Source organism: Paralichthys olivaceus, chromosome 18 (genome assembly GCF_024713975.1).
Source record: "Paralichthys olivaceus isolate ysfri-2021 chromosome 18, ASM2471397v2, whole genome shotgun sequence".
Lineage (NCBI taxonomy): Eukaryota > Metazoa > Chordata > Actinopteri > Pleuronectiformes > Paralichthyidae > Paralichthys > Paralichthys olivaceus.
In genome coordinates, this window is record NC_091110.1 from 5,080,010 (window position 1) to 5,097,786 (window position 17,777).

At 41.1% G+C, this 17,777-nt stretch overlaps 2 protein-coding genes across 12 annotated transcripts in view; both read right to left on the reverse strand.

Annotated features, from left to right (window-relative positions):
• tmem174 (transmembrane protein 174) overlaps positions 1–3,468 on the reverse strand; it is a 52,154-nt gene extending 48,686 nt beyond the window's left edge. The window contains exons 1-2 of the mRNA XM_069514282.1: positions 3,464–3,468; positions 1,983–2,217 (exon numbers count right to left, since the gene is read on the reverse strand). Coding sequence (XP_069370383.1) covers positions 1,983–2,217; positions 3,464–3,468 — 240 coding nt within the window. The remainder of the gene's footprint in view (positions 1–1,982; positions 2,218–3,463) is intronic.
• A 6,581-nt stretch (positions 3,469–10,049) lies between these two features.
• fcho2 (FCH and mu domain containing endocytic adaptor 2) overlaps positions 10,050–17,777 on the reverse strand; it is a 43,152-nt gene continuing 35,424 nt past the window's right edge. For 8 of the 11 annotated variants that reach the window (XM_069514356.1, XM_069514353.1, XM_069514350.1 and 5 more), the window contains 8 exons: positions 17,672–17,731; positions 17,010–17,121; positions 15,194–15,349; positions 14,350–14,482; positions 13,520–13,719; positions 13,010–13,074; positions 12,721–12,885; positions 10,050–12,628 (listed from right to left, as the gene is read on the reverse strand). In XM_069514356.1, the coding sequence (XP_069370457.1) occupies positions 12,606–12,628; positions 12,721–12,885; positions 13,010–13,074; positions 13,520–13,719; positions 14,350–14,482; positions 15,194–15,349; positions 17,010–17,121; positions 17,672–17,731 (914 nt within the window). In that variant the 3' untranslated portion in view covers positions 10,050–12,605. The remainder of the gene's footprint in view (positions 12,629–12,720; positions 12,886–13,009; positions 13,075–13,519; positions 13,720–14,349; positions 14,483–15,193; positions 15,350–17,009; positions 17,122–17,671; positions 17,732–17,777) is intronic. The other 3 variants (XM_069514359.1, XM_069514358.1, XM_069514354.1) reach the window with 1 other exon arrangement.

Here is a 17,777-nt window from a genome sequence, read left to right on the forward strand (position 1 = left end):
AAATTTAGTATCTCAAAGTTTCCAAAAGCTTGGAGTCCTCAGATAGAGGCGAGTGTGTCTATAAATCTCCATTTTAATGAGGTCTTCTTGCAGGGAGTCTCATCTTTGTGGATTTTATGACTTCATACATAATTATATTGGTAACTCTATGTGTCAGAGGAAAATCTAAACTGCAGTGTGCTGCCGAGGGAAAAGTTTTATTATAGCAGGGCATCTTCAAATCACTCTGACATCTGATTCTTGAGCTCATAAACAAAAAACAAAGAAATTATGTCCAGAACAAGTTTCCGCAGACATTAACTGCAGAGTGTGTTGGTTAAAGGAAGGATAGATGTTTTCATAAGCAGGTGGACGGGGGCCGTGTAGAGCTGCTGTCATCACCGCATCCTCTTCCACCCTCTGTCCCCTCAGTCCTATCATAGGAGAATAACACTGAGAGAAGATCTGGCAAATACCCAAATGTTTACAGCCCCAATTGGTTTTGCTTTAAGTACATTTCAGGGAGCAGATTGGCCTTTAAAAGAAAACACTGAGGTTGAGCAATTTCTCCCTTGATCATTCCTCTATTTGGCATTAACCACTGGAAACACGCTGCAGCAGGTCAGAAGTTGTGACAACATAAGTGAGAGCTGGTGAGCTGAGCATGTGTTCATATGATCGGGGCAGCAGTTTATAGTTACTCTAGGTTAACTGTATTATTCCCGCTGTCTGTTTGTATTAAAGTGAATTACTTTCCTGGAAACCTGCTGGGAGTAATCATCTAAAAACAATAAAAAGAAAAGTGAAAACTTGTAACTTTCCTCCAATGGAATGCAGCTTTTCTTTTTTATTTGGTATCGCAAGACGTCTGTCAGAGGACGTTTGATTGGATTTCAAATAAATGGGATCCTGCAATTAGTGGTAAGAAACTGATTTTTTATGAATGTGCATAAGGTTACGTTCCCCTCAGCATTTTTTTGCAGGAACAGGTGGGAAAATATGATTCACAGAAAAAATGCACTTGATTCCTTCACAAAGCACATACAGTGTATGCACATCGATCATATGTCAGATCTCTGGAGGGTTTTCAATGAGAAGATGAGGAGTATTTTCCCCCATTTTATTGACAAAAGGCTTATTTTATTTTAAGAGAATGTTAAACTGATGACTCTCTTTTCATCATCTCCTCTTTACTAAAATAATCCAGCTTTATTTTTGTTACTTTGTGAAAATACACTCACTTAACTGTGTTAGCTATTATAAAGATTAATTGCACTATAATTGGCTGATTGGAGCAGTGACGGCCAAAAACACTTGAGGCTGAGTGAAAATAGATCTAAACTCTGGCACAGTGTGTCTGTTCTAATGAGCACTGTGAGACGCTGTGGGATTTTCACACACTCGCATCGGAGGCAAGGTCCAATCTGCTCCACGGTTTCGACTTGGTGCATGCTGGGTAAAAAGAAGAACCCAGCACTTGGAATGCATTCCCTGAAGTTGTGCACCTGAAACTGATGCATTACTACACGTTTGAGTGACGGTGGAACTCAGCAGGATTAGAATGCGTAAGCCTTAACCCCTCTAACTCCATCAACCCTAAACCAATGCAGGTGCAGGAGTTCTTAAATCGCAGGTTCAACACAGCAGAATGATGAAGTGATAGAGGAACTTAGCAGGATTGAAACTTTGCGTTAGATGCTTGATAATGATGGAGGGATGTCTACTGTGCCCTGCCTGCATCCTCTGCTTTCTGATCTGTCTTCCTCTGCTGTAAAAGTCATCCACAAAGTAAAGAGTCATGTGGAGGAAGGGCTGCATTCACCTGGAAATCAATAGTTTGTCGTACATCTTGGGTAAAAACGTTATAGGGAGGTGGAATACACAGCATTGTTGTGGCACTGTGCAGCATGATGGGTGGATTTTTGCAACTTAATGTGCAAGAAAGCTCCGCTCCATCACAGGCGTCACGAGCGCCTCTTCGTCCAGCTCTAGCAGGATGTGACGCTGAGCCTGCAGGAGCTGGTGAGCATGAACGTGCCCCCGACAGAGATCAGCATTGGCCCCAGCAATTGGGTCCACTCGAAGCTGGAGTTGGATTGGTAGCGTTGCCAGGCCATGGCAGTGAATGCGACACCGACCAGAGCCAGGAAGACTCCAGACAACAGCAGGGTAATTCCAGCCTTTTCCACATCCAGGAAAATGTCTGACTGGCGAGGGCGTGGAGCAGGTGCGTCGGCTCTGCAGGATTTCTATCACTGCCGGTCTCCATTCCAGGCCCCTGTCCCACCATGTCAGCCCAGAAACCTCGAGGTCTCTGCAGAGTTACGTGTGCGGACACTGAAACTGGGCCACTGTGCCTCCTCCAGTGAACACAGAGGCAGAGTGGGTGAACACTGACAGACTCTCCGCTGCCAAGAAGACCAGTTAGAAGTAAACTTGCTCCAGAGAAAACACGGCACCAGGGTCGGTCACTGTGGTCAAATGGCAGCCTCTCTATTTCAGCATGTGTGAAACAACTTGCGGACAATATGTTAAATAATGTCTGTCTTCACAAAGGACAGCTGGTTGGTAAACTGGGGCAGTTTAAAGCAGAGTAAATGGAAAGAAATTATAGAATGTGATAAAGATTCTCTTACACGATTTAAGATTAAGCCCGGCAATTTGTTTCTATTTTGTTCATATTTCAGTCTGGTATGTGAAACCAAACTGCAGACATGCATGACGTGAAGTAAAAAGGCCATGAGAGGAGATTTGGTGTGTTTCAGGCCCGTCTGAGAGGCTGAGGAACAGGGGAGAGAGGGAGGCTCCTGCACGCACAGAACGCGATCCGAAATCCATCCTGTCACATGTCATTTCACACAGACACGTCTCCCGACTGCGCTGTTATGCATAACATATCAGCGACGGCTCATGGCTGCACTAGTACGAACAATCAGTCTAGCATGTTAAATGGAAGGGCTTAAAAACACATCACGCTATACGTGTTACAGTCAGGGGCTAAATGAGCTGCACACAAAGTGAAAGCCACAAGTAACACGCAGGCGTCCTGTTGAAAGACCCTCAACACTCCAGCCAGGGTGTGTCGGAGGTAAGAGTGTGTGAGGCTTAAGTTTCATATGAGAAGCTACACAAAGGTGTTGGCAGTACTTTCCCTTTATTTGTTTAATTCTCCTCTTATGGAAATGTTATGCTTTAGAGATGAAACAGTGGGAAAATGTTGTATCACGATTATATCGACCAAAATGATCGTGGTTATCAGTTTCGACCCCAAATGTCAGGACAAATCAGTTTTATCAACCAATGCTGCACCTGCATCTTGGAGACTTGCTGACCTCCAATCTGCTTCGGTTGATTCTGGAGAGTATCAACCAAATCATCATGGTAATAATGATAATTAAAGAATAAACGACACATATAACCGCTGGGAGTTATTTGTGTCATTTCATCGTTATTGCAGTTGCCAGTCCTCTTTCTCCAGTATTACCTCATGTATTAATAGTTAGTGTGTCTCAGGCCTCAGCAGAGCAGTCTGCCGAACAGCCAGACGTGACTCTGTGTGCTACAGTAGAAAAACACCTATGTTCATGAATTTTTCATTCTGAATGCAAACACGGTGACATGCAAACATGTTTTTCAGTTGAATTTCAGAGCAGTCTGCTCGGGTCCCAGTGGACAGCTTGCATTTATAAAAGCACATCCGCACATCCACATCGCATGAAACCAGCCTGCCAGTTGGAAAGGATGGATCGTGTGCAGCTTATGGAAAAGCCAAACAAAAGGTCTTCAAACACACACACACACACACACAGGGTCCGTCGTTGACCAGACCAAACCTGTGTGTGCGTGTGGATCAAAACCATCTTTGTGAGGACATTTTGCCCAGTTAGGATTAGAATGAAGTTTAGGTTAGTGTTAGAGGTACAGTTAGTTTTGGGGACAGGCTCGTTCGTTTTTAGGATAACGGGCTGGAGAATACATTACGTCAATACCTGTCCTCACAACTATAGAAAGACAAAAATGTGTGTATGTGTGTGTGGTTGTTTACCAAAGACTCAGCTCATTTCACTTGGCACTAATGAACAAAGGGACATGTAACTATACAAAGAATCCATATGAGTGCAGTGTTTAAAGAACCCCCCAGAAGTGAAGCTGCACACATTCTTTCAATTAGCAAACTCCAAATATTTATGGACTGAACATTTCCTCTATGGGAGGAAGGAGAGCTGTGTCTGTGTCTCCTGTTGACTCATGTATTGATCCCCTGGGACTATGCTTCATTTCATTTGACTTCAGCTCTGCCACCTTTTACCTTTTAATTTCACAAATGTCTGTCTGTCTGTCTGTCTGTCTGTGGACTGACACAGTTACAGGTGTCACAGGTACTGATCTCTGTCACGGCAGCAACACTAAGAGAATCCCTTCCCCTTGTCTTCAAAGTAAAATCACAACGTACATATTATTGCAGGGCGCTGAATTACAGAGCTTTTATTTTGAATTTGTGAACTTGAGTCTGAAGATTGTGTGGTTTGTATATCAGCCCTCAGAGTAAATCATTCAAACTAAATATAAACCACACGAACAGCACTAAAGCGAATTCAGTTTCACTTTATGAAAAACATTAAACTATAAAATCTTATTTTTAGATAAATCAGGCAGGATGAAGTCAAAGTTTTTAACTTCACTCTGCACCATAGACTGTTTCTTCAACATCCAGCACACAAAGAATAAAAAGTGGCAGTATATTGTACAACTGTTTGAGGAGGACTCACTAATGACAGGAATAATTGAACACAAGACAAGTATAGAGTATTTAGATTAAAAACCAGAAGCAGCAACATGTCAGTTTTCAGACAACAAAGGTTATAAATGATGATGGTGATGATGATGATGCCACGCCCACTTAATGATAAGACACCCATGAAATTGAGGAACTCCTCCCACATCCATTCATCTGCTTTACTCGATAAAGCCTAAAAGATGTTCCTCCCAGATCCATCGATCTGTCCTCTTGGCGTCTCTGAAGCTTTTATTTCCTCTCTCCCACTGCGTCACCTTTGTGTAAAAAGCCTCAATGTCAGTCTGTGGACACGGTGCCCTTGTGTTGTCCTCTCTGAGGGAATGGTGTCCTCATCTCTTCTGTTTTTGTCCATGGCGTCCCTGTCCCCTCTCCCTCCGTGTGCACTCTGTCCTTGTCTATCTGTGTTTATGTGACCGGTGTCCTCGAGTCGTCTCGCTCAGTGTGAACTGGACTCTTCTGTGTGAACAGTGTCCCTGTCTCTTCTCCTGCTGTGAGCGATGTCCATGTAGATTCTCTCTCTCTCTAATGTGTCCTTGTCTCTCTCTGTTCGGGGTAATGGTGTCTTTGTCCCTCTCCCTCTGTGTGTTTTAATTTTCCGTGTTAAAATGTTTCTATTGCTGTTTCAGTCAACACTGTACATATATTCTTCGCATTCATGTCTGTACTAGAAAAGCATTAATCCTCCACGTCACATATAGTTTTTAATTTATTGAGGATAAATAGTACATTTAGAGATCTCCAAATCTGAGGCAAAGAATTGATTTATTATTGATTTGACTTGACTAGAAAGAATCTGAATTGATTTCTCCCATTTAGATTTGACATGGTCTTTAGCTGTAGTCAAATCAAAATGAACCTGTGTGCCTCTATTTCTTATTCAAAGAGAAACCGAGCAGTAACATTGTGATTTTTCTTGCCGGCCCATTAAAGAAGGACCGAAGGGACGACCATAGGATTTAAGATGTGACCATTTCTCAGTCATCCCCTCCCCCCCAAACACACACGCTTGCCATGACAAATAGCCTGTGACGTGCCTCTGTGAACATGGCACGGAAGGGTCCACTCCCACTCCCCAGGGCTGACGAGGCAGCAGAGTCTAGATGGGACTCTGAGCGACTCGTCACTGGATCTCAGTTTTTACTTCCAGTGAGGTCATGTCACCTTCCCAGCAGTGGTTTAGAGAAAAGCGTAAATATATAACTGAAGTAATTATGTTGCGGTCTGTTTGTATTTGGCACGAAGATCACACTTATTACACTCACATATAGCACCTGACTCTGTCATGGATGCGTTGCGTGTTGATGTACAGGTTTCACTATGAAACGAGCCAGTTAGATTGTATGATTTAATTACTTCAAGCTGCTTACACACTTGAAATGTACATGTTAACTTTAAATTCAGGTTATATAAAGGTACAACCCTTTCGGAATGAAGGTATCCCTATGGAGACGGGGCTTAGCGAGTACAAATCTCATTGCAGAGGTCAGGTTGTTTCTTTCTGCAGGGCATATTGACATCTATATTTCACAAACAGCTTATTTTACTTTAAAGTTCTACTTTGTTGTGGAGACAAATAGAATCAGACAGCAAGACGTTTTTAAAGAGGTATGTTTTGAGCACATTTCAAAGATATATATATTCATATAATGGCTCGAGGGCTCTGATGACTTGATTACTATGCATTTTCAAAGTCTACAACAGAAACTGTGAGGTAAAATGTCAGGTCCTTAGTCCCTGCACCCATCCTCAAGTTGACCTCTGTAAGGAGGAGGGATTTTTGACTGGTTGTTTGTTTTATTTCTGAGTTATTAGATGTTTTATTCGAGGGCGAATCACAATATGATTCCCTAAAGACTGAGAGGTTAAATATGAATTGAGTGATCGATCAGTTGTAAAGCTGATGATCTTCCGGTGTCAGGGAGGCTACAGACCTTTCACAGTGATATATTTCCTGTCAGTTTAGTTAACGCTGAATTGTGTTCATACTTTTATTGCCAGGGGGAAACGGTTGACAGAGGTTTGCTTGCTGAGTGGAAAATGTGACAGATGCTTTTGGATGTGAGTCTGACATGTTTGGGGTTTGAGTTATTCTAAAGGGGTCTTCTGGGTTTTGGAGTGAGCAGCAGAAGCACAGGAGAGGGATCCATATTAATGCAATAAACTTACACCATCCTTGTTTGTTCAGATGGTTTTTCTTGCGGCGAAGAGGGAGATCAAATGGGCTCATTAATTATAAATTGTCCGTAAATGTTACTGATGTGGGCCTTGCTCTCTGGATCGTAGAATAACTCATCTCTATGGCTCCTGTGGGCCGTTGGACAAACACAACTGTGATGGTGGACAACAAAGATGAAATGCTCCCTTTGCTCCGAGACTGTTTCACGGAGCTGATTCTGACCTTCAGACTCTATCAATCGATACCAGACACAGCCACCCCGACCACCCCTGACCCCACAATCTCCTCTGTTCCTCTTAAAGGAGATTGACATATACGGATATTTGCTTTTTTGTTAAGAGTCAGAGGAGAAAACCGATACAACTCTCAAGTGTACATGGTCAAAATGGAGTTGAACGCTGCTACCTTGCACAATTGAATGTGTACTTAGAGTTTTTTAGTGTGGCTCATGTCCAATCCACGATTAAAACCACAACTTCATTGTCGTTTATTATTTTTTATAATTCTACACTTTGTAGAGACATAAATTGTAAATTAATTAACTTTAGCACTGCTGTTTCATATAGGTCTTTTTATATTTTGCTATGGTTGTTTCCCTTTTTTTAAATATTAATTTTCTTTCAAGATTCATATTTAACAAAAAGACCAAGGAGTGGTGTTAATTACCCCATGTTACTGTTGACAAAAGAACTAATGTCTTTCAAAACATGTCAAACTATTCTTTTAGGGGATGTTTTTTGTACGAATGAACCAAATGAGGTATAATGTGTTAATAATTCAACTTGTGGTTGTATTTTTATTTTATTTACCTTCGAACTGGCTGGTGGTTTCCCAGTTTTCATTGTTACCCTACCACCAAAAGCACCTACCACCAAATTCCAACACAAACACTTTTATGACTAACCTGCAGACAATTTGAATTATTTATAAGCACATGTCACACCGGATGCTTTTCTTTGCTCTTTCTTATTACAGAATTATTGGAAAGAGGTGTCATTGTGTTGCTTAGATGCTCTAAACACATACATTTTGTTTGCATCATCTGTATTTTCTACACATTCCAAAGGAAACAAGAATACACAGTCACACATATGTGCACGTAGTTTGATCCACTCGTGTATTTCCCAATATACTACTGAAAACTTTCATGATCTAATTTTTCTTCATTAGCCTGCTCACCTGTGTAATCCACACACTCATGTCGTATAAAACGCACAGCCACACACAAAAGCCAACACTTGGAGCGGCACGGTTTCTGGATATGACCTCAGCTCACATATCTCACTCCGGCCTTTCAGAGAATAACATCACACACAAGAGACCCTAAGATCTCTTCGTGTTCGTCTGAGTGAGGCGGACAGGGAAAAGTAGAGTCAACGCTGATGGCTCACACATGTTGCTGTGAAAAGTCAGGCGTGTATTTCAAACTGCGAGAAGGAGGTCCTCAGGCCGCAAGGCATGACCGAGTGTGTAAATAGGCTTCACGATGATGATGTAGTGCTGAGCGTGTGCACACAAACATGCATACATGCTCCTGAACAAAGCAACTGCATGAAGTTCTCGCAGTGCAAACACGTTGACATGTGTAGTATTCAAACTTTTCATGTTCTATCATCCTGCATGTCAGCAGAGTTTAACATAAACCTTTTGACATGGATTATGCTCCTAAAAAACTGACAATAGATTCGGTTTTTTTTATCTTGTCGTTTCTGACCTTTCGGTCTCCAACATCTCATCAGAGAAATCTGTATATTTGGTTGGATTTAGAGGGCTTTAAAGGGCCAGTTCAGTCCTGCACACGTTTGTTTTTCTCTCTGTGCCTGAGAGCCATCTGTCAATTCAGGTAATTTCAGTGGGATTTTGAAATGTTTCAACCTTTCCACCGAGCCCCAGTGAAGCATAGTCGCCAAATGTCTGTTCCCAGACAAAAGCAAAGATGTTAATGTTGAATTCTACAGAAGTGATTTTTGTTGCTTTGACTGTGGTTTTCTGAGTCAGAGACAAAAATACAAGATGATTAATTCCACTTTAAAAAGAACTGAACATCAACACGTCATCGTGACTCATTGATCAAGTTTATTGTACTTCCCTTGATGATAACTCAGAGCTAGCAGCTACTCAGGTGGACGTTACGGCCTCTGTGACAGTTCTCCACCTGCCTAATGTAGACAAAAACACAATTCACAATTCCATTAATACTAAAAGAGCAATATATATGCAATATATATTGGAATATAGTAATCAGTTGAAACAGATGATATAACTAATCACCAATATTGTGTATTTTATACATGAGTTCAATTATTACTATAGTTCAGGGCCCATTCTAATGCTCTAAAGTCTATGTCTGCATTATTCCCTGTCATTACTGAACACTCCTCAAACTTATGTTTGTTTGCGTTCATCCCAACTGGTTTATCTGCAATTTTATAGTCGATGTTTTTTTATAAAGTGAAACTGAATTAGCTTTTTATTTCTGTTCACGTGTTTTTTTATGACATGTAGGTTTGAATGATTCTCTTAACTGCTGTTGTTTCCATACAGTGCATGTCAGGTGTTTCAGAAATCTGCTCATGCATCTTCAGAGCCTAGTTTACAACTTTTCAAAATAAATGCTCTGTCATTCAGCTCGATGTAAGTCATTGCAGCAACAAGTAACAAAAGTGTCTTTATATGAAGAGATATGCGTCCCACAAACAGACAGACAGACAGATGTTTGTGGAATAAGAAGGAAGATTTGTTTTATAATTATTATTATTGCTGCCCTACAGTCACAGTGCTTAGCAAGCTTTGGTGGACACAGCAGTGTTTCAAGTTAAATGCAAATGTTGACTTGATCACGTTTAGCAAGACGGTTCAGTGAGTGAGTTAAGAGTAAAATTCTGGGGATTAAATTGGCGGGATCCATAGACTATATAAAGAGGTGGGATCCAAACTCTAGTGACCATAATGGTCTGTAGAACGTTTCTAGACATATTTCAGGCAATACATGTGGTAATTATCAAGACATTTTAGTGATATAACTGTCCTTGAGACTTGCACTATGCACGCTTCCTGTTTATTTCTAAGGCTTAAAGAAATCACACAGAACACACCTGAAGTAGTCATTTTCATATATTTGTATATATTCATATATTACACATTTAATACAGGCACAATGAGAAATCATAAAGTAGAGACAAAAAGTGGCTGATATTGGTAAAAATGTACAATTTATGAGAATCATTTACAAAATGTTGCTCTTCATAGAACATATAAAGAAAGAAAATGAAAGTGACCTAGAAACGAGCCTTCAAAGGTTATTTAGAAAGTTTTGCGGGGGCAGCAAGAACCAGCTTGCCAATACTGAATATACCTACAGAATCTGCGGAGTCCATTTTTGACTCTATTGACATAACTGACTACGAGGGATCACAGAGCAACCTTTTGTTTTTTTTGCTGTACAAACGTCTGGTGCTACAATTTTAAGATTTCATATAAACTCATTCATTTCACACATTTGGCTGATTAAAAGCTCAACAGACAGCAACAGTGTCTGTCTCTAAGATATTATTAAAGGCTTGAGTCTTAATCCAGGTACTAAAGAATCATACAAAACATTAAAAACATTACGAATTTATGAATAGATTTAATCACCCCGGCAAGATATGATGAATTGTGAAGTTTCCAAGTGAGACATTAAATGAATCAGATAAGGGTTTGAGTTTAAATCAGCTGTAAACCAGTTAAAAAGTTTTATAGCAATGACACAATTAAACATAATTCTGATGTGAACTGTCGTCTCCTAAAATCTTATTTGAGGTCAGTTGGCCACATGATGCACAGCGTATGAAACTCCTGCCTCCTACAAGGTTTCATCTATTTTCAATCACAGCTTCCACGCAACTTATTGCATCTCCAGACGTGTCACATACCGACACGCCGACCAATTTCAAGATCACCGCGACGATGAGGTCAACGACAATATGTCCGACACACAACATAACATAAAATACTCCATCTAGACGTACAACAGCCTCAAACAGCAGCAGCAGCCCCCCATTAGTAAAAGACAATTAAGCACAGAGAGCCAAACGTGACACTTTTTCACTCATCCTTTTTCTACATGCGCTCGTGCTGTTCAAGAGGCTGAAGCTTTTCCCAGCATGCACTGTGCGAGAGGCAAGAACCATCAGCAATCTATTACAGGGCAATGGCAACACTGTGTCGCAGCATGTAACCAAACTGGATTACACAGTGCAGAGTAGTTGTTTTAAGGTATTTGAATCGTTAATTTGGCCTTAATGTGCTACTGTTCTCAAACACCATAACTGCACAGTGAGTATGTGACAGGTTCAGGTCCACTGACGAGTGCAGAAAAAAAGAAAACAAAAGAGTTCAATGATCAAACTCAATCACAAGAAGGCAAACGTGACAAATTCATTTCTGGAAGACGGTTGGCTTGTAAAAAGAGGCGACATTTTCCCTTCGGTATCCAAATAGAGCTGTAAAAAACACAACTGGCACAATGTTGGTGCTGTTCTCGTGAACTGTGCTGGAGTTTACAAAACAAGTTAGATTCAGGCACATTTCTCCATTGAAAGGGCACAAACGTTTGATTAAAAAAACAAAACACAGCCAGTTTATAAAAAGCTACGACCTTTGGGTAACGTCCTTTGATTTTTTTTTTAAGCATCTAACATTTGACACAATGTTTTACAGTCAAGGTTTCTGAGGAGAATAGAAATTTGGGGTTCAAATGTAGAAAAAAAGAAAGGGTCATTTACAAAGAGGGACAAAAAAAATCGATGTTAAAAAGACCCTCTGAACACAGAGCCCATTATGGCTGATTGTTTAAAAAAACTCTGTGCATGTTACCACAGAGAAATGTAGCTTAAATCTGGAACCACCCATATCAGGGTGAAACATTGAAGCACTTTTGTTGCCTACTGATCGACAGACTAAGACGAGGCACTGAGGTCAGATGTTTTTTTGCATTTGTTTGAAAGCACTTCAATGTTATTTTAAAAGATCAAGCTTGTGCCACAAGAAAGTGAGAGAGGGTGAGACAGATTCTACCTTCATGGCTTCATTGCACATGATACAAAACACAAAAAGACTAATTGTGAGGAGGTGAAGAGAATGACAAGCAAATCAAAGTGATTTGAGAACAAAGCCAGAGTCGAGCAGAAGATTCAGCGTTAATATTTACAGATCAGAGGAAAAGGAGAGACGTCTTTTCTTCTCTTCCACACAGAAATGGTTTTTGTTTTAAATTCCTTAAAGGCTCTTAGAAAGAAGAACAAACATTAGCAGAAAATGAGCATCTGAAAGATTGTTAGTGCACTTTTTTCTTTTTTTTTTTATGATTTCAAATACAATATAGATTTATATCTAATCCATAAATCGTTTCTGACTATACAAAAGTGAACTGATGAGAAAGCATTATCCGACTTCATATCTACACAGTTCCTGAAAAGCTCATCTTAGTTTTCTTTTATTCTTTTTTAAACAGTGTTCAATACTCAGTGCTGTTTTATTGTAGTGAGATTCTCGCCTCCTGGGCAAAAAGCACAGTGGTGCTCAGGTGGATCCAGAGGTTCAGGAGGCTAAAGTTGCCAAGTTGAGTGTCAAGAGAGATTTTCTTTATGTGAACCAGAGCGATGGGACACCTCAGCAATCTGCCATATAACGTCCTAAAGAAGAAGAACACAGGGGACGTTAGTTTGAGTTGTTGATGCATTATATCAGAATCAGGTACGTATGCATGGTCAAGCCTGCGGCATACCTGTGGCAAATCTCTTCTTGCTGAGAGAAAGTCTGTATCCAGGTCCCAGTAGCTCCATGTCCACCCCGGACAGGGTGCTCCCCTCATTCATAAACTGCACTGCCATGGTCGAGGGGTTTGACGGACCACTTGACAGCTCGAACTTGGCCCTCAGAGATCCAGCACCTGGGGTCAAACACACAAATACATTCAAACTCCAGCGACTGGTTCAGTGCTGTACCACAAAATCCACAATCAAGGATTCTGGTAAACAAATTTGGAAGAGTGGAAAATTCAAAAGATTTCATACCTTCATTTTCAGACTTTTCTGAGATGTCAGTCAGCTTCCACAAACACTTATTCTGCTCGGAATTCCTAAAGTTAGAGCAGAGACATACTTTTTCAGTTTTTGATGATGTGTTACAGTTTTTTCGTGGATGTTCTCAAAAGTAAAAGAAAAACAAAGTCCGCTAGAAAAACAATTCCTGAAACACCTCATCAGTAGTTCCACCCATTCTTCCGGGGTGTAATGATGTCACATGACATCACAATGCCCCACATTTGCATAATGCACGTTAAGCAGCTGGTCTTACGCCCGGTGCACACGGGCGGCATCATCTGCATTATCAGGAGGGGGGTCTTAAAGAGACAGGAGCTTAAACTAAGTGTTTCAGACAGAGGCTGAAAAGAGGAGCAGCAGAAAAGGGAGATCATGTAAACCCAAATTAAAAATGATGAACCTGAATATGTCTCCTTGAAGCTGCTTCTGTTTAACTAAGCTGCATCACACATGTTGTGCTCCAGCTGATACACATCTCACCATATGGAGTTCGGCAGAGACTGCATGTTGGTGACACCTCCGTCAACAGGCACTAAGATCTGTACGTTGGTGAGATGCCCAGGAGAGGCCATGGAATCTGGGTTATAGCGGTAGTCTACCCTCAGGTCTGTTGTACTGTCTGTACACTTCCAGTACACAGCCATGTTTAGAGGCGTGGAATGGATCCCATCAGACAACACCTGAACACAGCAGCACAGTGAATGATAGAACAGTCAGTAGCAGCATTTTGAACAATTAACAGTGATTTCTGTTAATATCCCCTCCCACAATGAACCTATAAAACCATGCAGCGTTAATCTCAATGTTTTGACACAAATGAAGTGGGTCCATGTGCCGACAACAGAACCAAAGCGAAACTCATTTCAATAAAAAGAAACCAGGACCAAGAACAAGATCAAGTGACAGTGTGGTCAAACCAGGTGAAGATATTTAACCTCAACCTGCTCTAGGACTGCAGCAGTAGCTGACTAAGTGACCTTAGGAACTTGAAATTAAAAACTATAAATGTATATGATGCAAATGTAAAAGATTTTGGTGATCAGCTTCATACATGCAGGTCATTCTGACTAAATCAAATACAACCACTTCTCTTTATGACAATCCTGTGAAATCATTTGTCTTTAACTATCGAAGCTATTTCAAATTTAAAAAAACATTCTTCTTAATCTATATTTCTCCCTCCCTTGCTTTTTTCTCAGGCTCGTTTGAAGTGTGAAGCACTTTGGGGGAAAATGTGTTTTCAGACAGCATTCTTCAACCACATTTATTTTATCTGGATTACGCTCCTGCCTCGACGCTGGCTGACAGACCTGGTATTTTAGGATGTCCACATTGTAGTAGGAAGCTGAGGGATTCTGATCAGAGGCTTTTCTGAGGTAGGACGTCAGCGCTTGCATGTTGAACCAGAAGTCCTTGGAATTTGAGTCACTTTGGGAAGGATCACTGGATGAAAGACAAACGGTAAAGAAAGACACACACACACACACACAGGAATTATCAGAGACTCAATTATTCATTGCTCTTCTTGGCTTTGTGCGTAAAGCTCCAATAGCTTGGAAAAAATGACCCTGTTATATCCAAGCAGCTACTAAATCATGAATTCAATTAGGCCAGCCATGTGGTCGTGAGGGAACCAGAGCGAGAAATGTAAAAAGAAACAGAAAACATTGTCATTTCACAAATGAACTGGTCACAAAGTCTTTGCTTTGAAAATAGAACTGACAAATTTAATGGCACGTTGAAACTCCACTTCATGTGAGGTAAAACACACACAAAACCTCTTCGACTGAGACTAAAGAGGTGAGAGAAAACATAAAGAAGCAGCTGTTATATAAAGTTTGCTGTTCTTTCCTATTTTAGGGCGCAAAGTATTTCAGAAAAGACATGAGCTGTTGAGAACCTGGCTGTTAAAGTCTGGTGGAAAATACTTTCCTGACAACTTAATGATAGGCTTATGTCAGATTACTAATTGAATTTCCTCTCGCTGACGCAGACTACATTTCCTCCATTCTCACTCGTATCATCGGGGCCAAACCCCTTTGACTCAACCGCAACTCAAACGAGTTATCAACTCATCAACTCCGCGAGTGTCTTTACATGCAACGCACACGCGCCTGTTTGTATTTGTGTGTTCGTCTTCACCGGACTCCTCACCTGTATAAGAGCTGCTGGTTGGGTAGGATCTGCTCCAGCCTGCTGATGTTCTTCAGTTTGAAGGTGAGGACGGCCGGGGAGGGGTTGGAGGTGAACACCTTGATGATGCCCATGGGGAACGACAGAGTCATGTCTCCCGTGATCTTCACAATGCACCTGTGGAGTTCAGACATATGAATATGAGCTACTTCATAGATGACATGGGGCAGGGCAGTGGCGGGGTCTTTCTGTAAGGAGTTAGCTTGTTCTCCCCATGTCTGCGTGGATTTTATCCAGGTACTCTGGCTTCATCCCACAGTATGCTGTAGGTGTGAATTGTTGTTTGTGTATAAATGTCAACCCTGCGATACAGTGGTGACCTGTCCAGGGTGTAACCTGCATCCCGCCCAATGTCAACTGGAATTGGCTTCAGCCCCCCCTGACCCTCAAAGGATAAGTGGTGTAGATAACAGACGGATGGTCGGACAACATGAGGGAGAAGGGCTCCAAATGATTATTTTCATCACAAATCAACCAGCATTTTTTTGTTTCAAATACTCTATTAGTTAATCAAACTTCAGAAGTTGTACATGTGTTTGTAAGCAACTGGATTTGCTTGTGTTTCTTGAAGACGTCACCTCTCATCTAAAAGGCTACTTCAGTTCTGTGACTCATGGGAGGTTTCAGGTATTTAACCCCTGTGGGTCTGTACCTGTGTTGTGTCGTTTAACAGGCAGGTTGTTAGGTGTGGGGTGTGTGGGTGTGGGGTGTGTGGGTGTGTGGGGTGCTCTGTGTCGAGGTGTGGATGTTTAGATGATTGATCTGGATGACTAAGAATCTTCACGGACATAGTATCCATTAAAACTTCCTGGGGTCTAGTGCTATGTCCTTAAATCACATGCTCTGTCTGACCAACAGCCCAAAAGACATAAAGTAGTCAATAAGCATTTGAAAAAAAAGGAAATAGAAAAAAGCATAAAATCCTCTACTTGAGAATCAGAATCTAAAGAATGTTTGGCATTTTTTAAAGACTTGAACAATTAATCTTTCATCAAAATGACTTCATTTTTTTCTCTACTTTTCTTTTCATCACTCTAACTGAATATAAAGTCATACTTGACAGATTTGGTCTTATTATGAATCGTACTTTAGCCTGTTAATCCGCTCTTTATATAAAGTTCTATCCAAGGCCTGTATAAAGTAGACATCCAGCCTGTTGTGGACTTCTGGATCAACACATTAGCTTTAGGGTTTAGCACATGTCCACATTTGTAAGTCTTAATGTTTATCTGTCTGCCTCTATAGACTAATATTGATCAAGTTTCAAAATAACTTCTGGGACGAGAAGAGTCTTCCTTCATTTGGGGTCCGTCCTTGGCTGCGGTGGTTAACGACCCACAGCGTGTCTCAACCCTGCACCGCGTCTCTGCTGCATTGCTTATGAAATGTTCCATTTGCTAATCCCTGCAAAAATAAGCTTTTTTGCACAGCGGCAATTTAACAGCAGTTAACTAATAAAAGGCTGTATGTTTTCTCTGCCCCAGACTATAATCTGCCCCATGTAGGTTATCCACTCTGAAAGAATGGTGTCGGACTAACGCAAAACATTCCACACATGCAGAGCGAGGGGGAGATACACTCTGCAAAATTGGCAGCCAAAGATCTACTGAGTAAAGTGTACATTGGCAAGGGACCATGAAGCACAACACCACGTAATGTACGGTATAACTTATAGCGTCATGTGTGTTATTGTTTAAGTTCAAATATGGACAAAAATGTGTATGCGTGCAGGTCCACGTCGGGTCCTTTGAGCGGTAGGAGGTCATGTGAGACTCACTTAGAAGGATCAGCTCCTTTGAAGTAAGCATTAACCGACTCTGTGAAGGCCACGGCAATGGGCAAAGCATCTTGGGATGCCAGGGTCACAGGGCTGGGACCGCGAGACGTCCCTGAGAAAGAGAAAGGCACAGAGATTCAGGCCTGTTGACTCAGCTGCAGTTCAGACTTTCATAAAATCGGGCTCCAAAGCTCACATCAGAATTAGGAAGGTTTGATCATGCAATGATGCATTATATAATTAAGAATATTTGTATTATTACATCTTGTGCGGTCAGTCATTCATACAGTGCAAATCAGTACATTCTGTTATTTTTCAAATAAACAGAAATACGACACGGTTTGAGAGCAGTTCGTGCTACAGCTGCTTTAGTCAAAATTAAATTCTATTAGACAGTCAGAATGACCTCAGACAGCGACTGAAAACTTAAATTAAGAAAAGATGTAGCAGTTGTATCATTCATTATTTTAACAACTCAACAACTCTTTATAATGTTAGAAGCTTTTTATAGAAACACAAATGTAAGAAACATGAGGGCAGATAAATGCAATCACGGCAAAGCAAAAAAAACTGTCTAGTCGTCGATCCAGTCCATTCAACACACTGGTGTTAGTTTTGGTTAAATACAGAGGAGAGTTCTCTTGTATGAACTTCAACCATACCTGCTGGTGTTTCACAGCGCTTCTCAAAGGTAGGCAGCTTCGCTATGAACACATCATCCTCTTTACGCCAAATTAAAAGGCGTAAAGGGGAAAGGAGATAAACAAA